The sequence below is a fragment of the Lactuca virosa genome, chromosome 2 (genome assembly GCF_052849685.1).
Source record: "Lactuca virosa cultivar CGN04683 chromosome 2, Lactuca_virosa_CGN04683_v6, whole genome shotgun sequence".
NCBI lineage: Eukaryota > Viridiplantae > Streptophyta > Magnoliopsida > Asterales > Asteraceae > Lactuca > Lactuca virosa.
The window spans coordinates 313560709-313569660 of NC_136427.1; the positions used below are offsets into that span (position 1 = coordinate 313560709).

Here is an 8952-nt window from a genome sequence, read left to right on the forward strand (position 1 = left end):
AGCTCAATCAAAAGGTATGTCATCTAACTAGGCTTTTGTAGTATAGTTGCTTGATATTATGTTAGTTAGGATGAAACCTTGGAATATTGAATATTTGCATGTATAATAGAGAAAACATAGATCCAAGGTTTATAGGGTTGTATGTACACCATAGGAGTGTTAGAATGCTCAAAACCCATCAATAACTAGGGTTAGTGTTCCTCACTTAACCCATTAAGGACTTAATCCATTAAGTCCAGTATTGCATCAAGCTAATTTGTAAATGATTATTAATTAATATTTTAAGTTTGTTAAATAATTCCAGTACGGGTCCCGATAAAATTCCCAGAATTAGGGTGTCATGACATTGGGGTTTTCCAAACCCTAATTAGGGTTTCCAACCCAATACTAGCCTATTAGTCACATGGTTGGGCTTTTAGGTCAATTAGGGCTTCATTGGGCCCATTAGGGTTTCTTTGCGACCACTAGGGTTTCATTGGGCCCATTTTGTCCAAGCATCCCCAAACGAGTCAAAACGCAACCGAAGCACACCACCACCCAACACGGCGATTGGTGGCGGCAGGAGGCGGCAGCCACCACCTCACGGTGGTGGTTATGAGTTTTCTATTATTATTCCGACCGATTACAATACAATTACAACAATATCCAAATAACACACACACATAAAATAACACACACTCACACACACAGCCGTCCTGTGGCGACAGGCGGTGGTCGGAGGTGGCAGCCACCACCTCACGGTGGTGGTGGGTTCTCTTTTGGTTCCAGGTCAAGCAAACACACACACCAATACATGAACAACACAACACACACAAATGAACACACACATCCACTCACATATGGTGGCTGAAAACGTGAATGGCGGCAAACCGGCGGTGGCCACCATGGTTGGCTGCCATGGTGGTCTTTCTACTTGATTCTCCGGCCAACAGCACTGAAACACACGCACGAAGCATCCACAGAAGCCCTCTTCGGGGGTGGTACGACGACCGGAGCGACTGCAGGAGGTTCGCACGAGTGGCGGCGGCAGCGATATCCATCTGAAGCTTAACAGAAAAGAAACGGAGGAGGGCAAGTCATGGTTTCCTTACCGAGAACGGATGCCACAACTCGTAACATCCGGTCATTCACAACCTTCGTCTTTTCCGGTAGAAGGAGCAGCGGTGGCTGTTCGGAAAAAGAATCAGAGAAGAGGGAGGTGCGCCAACCCAACTCAAGATGGCAGCAGAAGATATCTCAAGTCTTCAGCTCCTCCGATCTCCCACTATTACGGTGTCAGCTTGCGGTTCTTGTAGTCGTCGACAGCGGAAACCGCAACGGGTCGTCCGATGGTGCAAGGCGGTGATAAGGTGGCAGCGGCGGCGGGAGGAATGGAGGTATAAGGGTGACGGTTGTGATGATGTTTAGGGTTAGGGTTTTAGAATCTATCCGGATAAATGGGACGAAGGAATGAGATGGGTGACGGGATTGATCTCTCATCTCCATCTCCAAAGTTTTTCTATCTAACAACTTCGGTCCCTCCTTCCCCATCATTTTTCAATCTAAGTCTATATTTTACCAAACAACCCCTGCTTCACAAAATCTTATACATTTCAAGTCCCTATTTTACTCCTTAGCCCCCTATTTCAAAAAAGCTATTCAATACAAGTCCATAGGTTAACATTTAACCCTTAACATCAAGAAAATATAACTCTTAACTCCTATGGCTAACACTGATAAATTATTACGAATTATTTATTTTATTATTTTTATTATTATTATTTATTTTTAACGGAATGTTACAAGATAGGGGAGAAACCAACCGGTTTTTTAAGGCAAAACAAAATCGAGGCTTATGGTGGTCAAAAAAGAGATGAATGACGGTGTGGTGGTGGATTTCATTGAGGAAAATGGAGACGGCGATTTGAATGAGTATCCTGGTTTGAATAAGTATTCAATACTTTAAGCAAAAAATTATGGATGATGATCGCAACATTTATCATTGACCGAGAACATAGGTGAGCTGGTATCCTAAGTCAAAATAAAACAGATAGACAATCATCTCCTTAATCTAAGCTAACAAAGTTTTGATTTCAAAGTCCCGTTCTTTTTAAAATATGCTGCTCGTTGACCGAATAAGTATTTTAATATATAAATTCATTGTACATGTTGCAGTAATGTTTATACCTCTTAAAATTCAGCATTTAAGGCTAAATGCTTATTAAGGTAATATATATATATATATATATATATATATATATATATATATATATATATATATATATATATATGTGTGTGTGTGTGTGTATGTATAATTATGAATTATAATTAGATTATGACTTCATTAGGGAATAAAGAGTATGTTTTGTAGGAATGAGGTCCAAGAAAAACATAGTTGCACAATCTATTAAATAAGAATAGATTGCTACTTCAAAAGTTCAAATCAAATATAATTAGATGAACTAGATCATTGAAAAACTAGGTTGAACCCTTCCATTCAAGGATAACCTAGAAATATTTTGTGACTTTAAGAGTATACTTATTCAAGCTAAGAAACTCTATGTCACATCAGAGCACCAATCATATTCTCCAAGATATTTAACTAGGCCTGGCAATCGTGTCGTGTTCGGGTTGGCGTGTCGCGAGTTGGCGGGTTGGCGGGTCAAAATATGCCAACCCAAACACGACCCATTTAAATATACAGGTCACGGGTTGGCGTGTCACGGGTTGGCGGGTTTGGAACATAAACCCATATATGACCCACAAACCCATTTATTTATACGGGTTCACAGGTTGGCGGGTTTGTGGGTTAGATTTGGGTTCGTGGGTCAGATTCCATAAATAAAAATATCTGAATTTTAGACACTTAACTACTTAAGTCTTAAAGTCTTAAACATCCAAATGAAAATTAAAAACATTCATAGAAACATGTTCAATGCCTCAATCACTCATACAACCATACGCCCATACGCCATTTTATTTAGGGAAAAAATGAGGAAAATCAATTGGTTACAAACTTACTTACGACCTTATGAGTTAGGACCACAAGTCAAAATATCAATACATTTAAAAATAAAAAATATTTTTTTTTAATTAAAAATATAAACGGGTTGGCGGGTCAACCCATTTATTTTTTGAGAAACCCATATATGACCCGTTTAATAAACGTGTTGGCAGGTTGGCGGGTTGGCGGGTTGGCGGGTTGGCGGGTTAGCGTGTTGAAAAACTCAACCCAAACCAGTTTATTTCGTGTCGTGTCGCGGGTCGTGTCGCGTGTCGTGTCGAGAATTGTCGGCCCTATATTTAACTGTACTTAGAGTAAAGTCAAATATGGAGATCATAGTATTCACAGAATCCGCACAAATTAAATTTAGTCGAACCCATTAATAAAGTCTTTCCCTTTAAGTTAAGTATGAATGGTCACACTTCAGCTATAGGACTTCATTATTCTACAAATGAGATTTTGATTTCAATTCAATATTTGGATAATGGAACATTAAAACAATAACTATTGTATTATTTTGATATATTGGGATATGATCATCACGTTGATACTTGTGATATATAATAACATGTTTAATCCATGAATAAACTTATTATTTTAAAAGTTTATAGTCGGTTATAATTGCATGAACATATATAAAGTAAAACTAATATGAATTTGGTTGGTTGACTCTCACCAAATGAAAGTAGGAAAGTGGTTTGTAGGTTGTAACCAAGTTTCATAGGTACTTATCAGAGAACTTATACTGAACGGACTCGCATCAAGATCACCTCATGGATCTCTATCCTGAATGACACTTGATTAAAAGGTATTATCTTTGTATCCTTAACACCTGATATTACATAGTGAGACTTAAGCGTAGGGAGTGTTATGCTTTAATATGGCCAAATGTTGATCCTTAAACGAGCAGAAATAAAATCCATTTTCAGGTATGGTGTGAACTATGCAAGAGGCTTATGTAGTCAAGATGGGATTTGTTATGTGTTGAGAGTTAGGCATCTACCACGGTACCCACAGTTGAACACCAAATGAGATTGATTGTGATCTAAGTCTCATGTTCAACAAGATGTCTGTAACAAAGGGATAACTGATAAAATTACCGTATACATCAATTGAAACTTTGAGCTTTTGGGAATTGGATGTTGATGAATGACATTCTTCTTCATGTATTATTGGGGGCAGTGAAATGTTTTTAGACTCTCACCACTATATATATATATATATATATATATATATATATATATATATATATATATAGGGAAAAGTGAATATACCCTTAAGGGTATATAAGTTTAGCTACCCTATGTACAAAACTACGTAGTTTCAATTATTAGATTGATTTTTTGAAAGAAAAAAAAAATACAATTTCCATAAACGAAGGGCTACGTTCCTAATTAGACTCGACTATGATAACATCAAATCACGTCCTCCTTGATCGCTTGAAGATCGGCTGCTTATCACAAAACAAAAATTCAGAGTAATCGAATTCAAAGAAACAAATAACGATTTAACATTCAAAAGAAAAAACGACATCAAATCATGTTCTCCTTGATCGCTTGATGATCGGCAGCTTATCACCCACAAAAATTCAGAGAAATCGAATTCAGAGAAAAAAATAACGATTTAACATTCAAGGGAAAAAACGATTTCATAGAATTCGATCTCAAAAAAAACAAAAAAAATCTGCTATTTCGAAATTCACCAATATCGATTTCATTCAAATTGGAATTCAATTCAGGGATTTCTCAAAAATCACAACTCATAACGAATTGGGTTTGATCAGACCTTCAAAAAGTACAAATCGCAGCGACCCTGTTTTATCTTTCCAGAGCACTTCCAAGTAAGTCATTGATCTCGTGTTATGGCCTATGTTATTTGTATCTGACTAGTAAATATCAGCAATATGAACTAACTGTGAAGTTTCAAAGTTTAGATTTCTTAATATCAATTGGAATCGGTTGTAATTTATTTTAGTGAATGATTTTTTTTAAGAATTGTTTGAACTTGGCTGCCAATATGTGATTTAAACGAAAGTATGATGCTACAAAAACTACAAATCCTCCGTGTTCTTTATTACCTTATGAATATTTATTTGTTCATGGCTTTTAAAAGTGACATTGTTGTTTTTAGACATTGCCATTGGCTGTTATTGTGTTTTTTTTATGTATATTGTTTCCATTATATTCAATATAAAACAATTTTGTGTTAATCTTTTATTTATACATGTGCATGGTTGTCTATTGCAGGCCATAATGAGTGAAGCCGAAGCAAGTAATCAAGCTATAGAACCATATATAACTAAAGATATTGACACAAATGATTACGTGGAAGCAACATCTGAACGTGAAACAATAAACAGTATCGGTGATGAAGATGATTTTAATGATGTTAATGATGTTAATGATGAAAGGATATTGGGAAAGGTTTTTGATACACCCGATGATGCCTATACATTTTATAATGATTATTCATTTTTGCATGGCTTTGGTATACGTAGAGATGACACAATTAAAAATCCTAAAACAAATGAGCCTTTTCGAAAGATATATGTATGCAACAAAGAAGGTTTCAAATGGATGGACAAAAATGCTTCAAGTGAAAATGAGAAAAAACGTCGTAGAGATGTTAGAACCAGATGTCAAGCAAAGCTTCGCATAACAAGACAGGAGGATGGGAAATGGTTGGTGGACTCGTTTAATGACACACACAATCACAACTTGACCATGACACCTACGAAGGTTATGAAACATCGATCTCATAGCAATTTCCACCGTTCAATAGAAGGTAAATCTCTTATGGTGCAATTTGGTCAAGCAGGGTTGAAACCTTCTCAGATTAAAAAGGCTGTTAATACAATGAAAACCGCAAATGTAGCTGATGTAACTTCAAAGCAATGTGCTGATGTCTTATCTGAGCATCGAAAACAACTTAGAGGAAAGGAGTTCTATGGACTTATAAAACATTTTCAAGATAAAACATTAGTTGACAGTGACCAGTATTTTGTCGTGGATTTGTCTGATGATGGGTATCCTAGAAATATCTTTTGGGCTGATGGTAGATCAAGAGATGCCAATACAAAATTCAGAGATGTTGTTGTGTTTGATGTCACTTATATGACTAACAAATTCAAGATGCCTTTTGCTCCCTTTACTGGGGTGAATCATCATGGACAGTCTATACTTTTTGGTGGAGCATTGCTTGAAAACGAAAAGGAAGAGACATTTGAATGGTTATTTGAACATTTCCTCAAATGTATGTTTGGCAAATATCCGCAGGCAATTATTACTGATCAAGACAAAGCAATGGGAAATGCAATAAAAAAGGTGTTTCCGAAGACTCAACATCGTTTTTGTTCATGGCATATCATGAAACATGAAACTGAGCACCTTCGATCGTATGTTTCCCGTTACAGTGATTTTCAAGAAACACACAAACAATGGGTAAATAGTGACACCATTGAACAATTTGAAGCAACATGGGAGGTTATGCATACTAAGTATGAACTGGAAAGCAACTGTTGGATTAGTGACATGTATAACCAACGTATACATTGGGCTAAACCCTTCTTGAATGATACTTTCTTTGCTGGTATGACAACAACCGGACGAAGTGAGAGTATTAATTCATTTTTTGATGGATTTGTTAATTCGAGGACCATGTTGAATGAATTTGTTGTACAATACGATAAAGCAGTTGAGTCTCGAAGGGCCGCCGAAGAAGATGAAGACTTCAAGACTATGAACTCGAGGCCGGTTCTTTCTTCAGTGCATCCAATCGAAGCAAAAGCAGGTCAATGTTATACCAGAAAGATGTTTGATACTTTCAAAAAAGAATGGACCGAAGCTATTACCAATTTGACTCATGAGACTATAGGAAAAACTACAAAGGAAAGCACATACCGAGTTGGGCAATTGGATGTTGATAAAAAATATTGGCGCATTGTTACCTTTCGTTCTTTGGATCATGTCAGCGTCACATGTTCCTGTGCTAAGTATGAGACAAATGGGATTTTATGTAAACATAGCCTATATGTGATGAAGAAGAAGCATGTTAAAGAACTCCCGAGTCACTATATTTTACCACGATGGACCCTTAATGCTAGGTACAAACTAGGTAGTGCTAGTATCGGACTCGAAGAAATGAATAATGAAAATGGAGTTAGTCCCTACACACTATGGTGTGTCCGTTCAAATTTTACCAAACTAATTGAACAAGCTAGAGACTCCCCTTTAGAGATACAAAAAGTCAATACGCTATTGATAAGTCTTTTAGATGATCAAACAAATCGAAAGAAATCTATGTCTTTGGAGAATGCATCTCAAGGTTCTTGTATGGGAGTTTCACAAATAGATATGATGTCACAGTTATCTGTCCGCGATCCTGTTGGTCCAACTACTACAAAAGGGCGTCCTAAACTTGCAAGTAGAATCAAGTCTTCTTTAGAAGCCCCCAAAAAACGAACATGCTCTTACTGTCAAGGATTAGGTCATTATGCTACTAGTTGTTCAAAAAGAAAGGTAATTATAATAATAATTTAATATTCATGATTGAGAACTCTAATAATCATATTAACAATTTTTTATGTTTTTCATGTATCAGGCGGATGAATCGTTGCAAGAAACATAATGATGAGATGTGTTGTTTCTATGAGCAAAAGAAAAACTAGATGCTTCATGACATTTTTTTGGTTAACTTCACTTTTTTCATGTTTTAGACACAAACTGTGTATGGATAATTTAGAAGTTTTTGATGCTTTTGTAACAATTTTAATATTTTACAATGAAATTTGTTGATTGTTTATGATGGTATTTTATGAAAAAAAAAAAACAAAATTATGAAGGTATTTTGTGAAAAAACGAAATTATGAGGGTATTTTGTGAAAAAACATAAGTACGATAGTATTTTATGAAAAAAAAACAAAATTATGAGGGTATTTTGTGAAAAAAATCAGAAGTATGATGGTATTTTATGAAAAAAAAAAAACAAAATTATGAGGGTATTTTGTGAAAAAACGAAATTATGAGGGTATTTTGTGAAAAAAACAGAAGTACGATGGTATTTTATGAAAAAAAACAAAATTATGAGGGTATTTTGTGAAAAACGAAATTATGAGGGTATTTTGTGAAAAAAATAGAAGTATGATGGTATTTTATGAAAAAAAACAAAATTATGGGGGTATTTTGTGAAAAAACGAAATTATGAGGGTATTTTGTGAAAAAAAACTGAAGTATGATGGTATTTTATGAAAAAAACAAAATTATGAGGGTATTTTGTGATAAAACGAAATTATGAGGGTATTTTGTGAAAAAAACAGAAGTATGATGGTATTTTATGAAAAAAAAACAAAATTATGAGGGTATTTTGTGAAAAAACGAAATTATGAGGGTATTTTGTGAAAACAACAGAAGTATGATGGTATTTTATGAAAAAAAACAAAATTATGAGGGTATTTTGTGAAAAAAAACAGAAGTATGATGGTATTTTATGAAAAAAAAACAAAATTATGAGGGTATTTTGTGATAAAACGAAATTATGAGGGTATTTTGTAATAAAAAACGGAAGTACGATGGTATTTTGAGAAAAAAACAAAAGTATGATGGGATTTTGAGAAAAACAGGAAATATGATGGTATTTTGTGAAAAAAAGGAAACTTTTCTGCAATTTTGGGTTAATAATGAAAGTAAGCTGTCATTTTGGATTCAAAACGAAAGTTATCTGCAATTAAAGGTTAAGAAAGAAAGTATGCTATCATTTTGGTTAGTGTTGTGTTATCTACACATAAGTTTGATGTTTTTTAACGTCATTGGACGATTTTGCCCGTCCCAAATATGGTAATCCTCAAGACCTCAGAGTGAATTATCTTAACTGAAAGGTGGTAAAACTAAAGATTTTGACTTTAAAATCACCCAATTCTTTTTCCATATTCAGAATCAAATACGAATATTCTACAAACTCAACACAATATTTTC

General features: G+C 35.0%; 1 protein-coding gene across 1 annotated transcript; it reads left to right on the forward strand.

Annotated features, from left to right (window-relative positions):
• The first annotated feature begins 1078 nt into the window (after positions 1–1078).
• Positions 1079–7609, forward strand: LOC145158798 (protein FAR1-RELATED SEQUENCE 5-like). Its single transcript, XM_079077641.1, has 4 exons — positions 1079–1198; positions 1296–1376; positions 5230–7500; positions 7583–7609. Exons 1-4 carry the CDS (start codon positions 1079–1081, stop codon positions 7607–7609), a joined length of 2499 nt encoding a protein of 832 aa, XP_078933767.1.
• The last annotated feature ends 1343 nt before the right edge of the window (positions 7610–8952 follow it).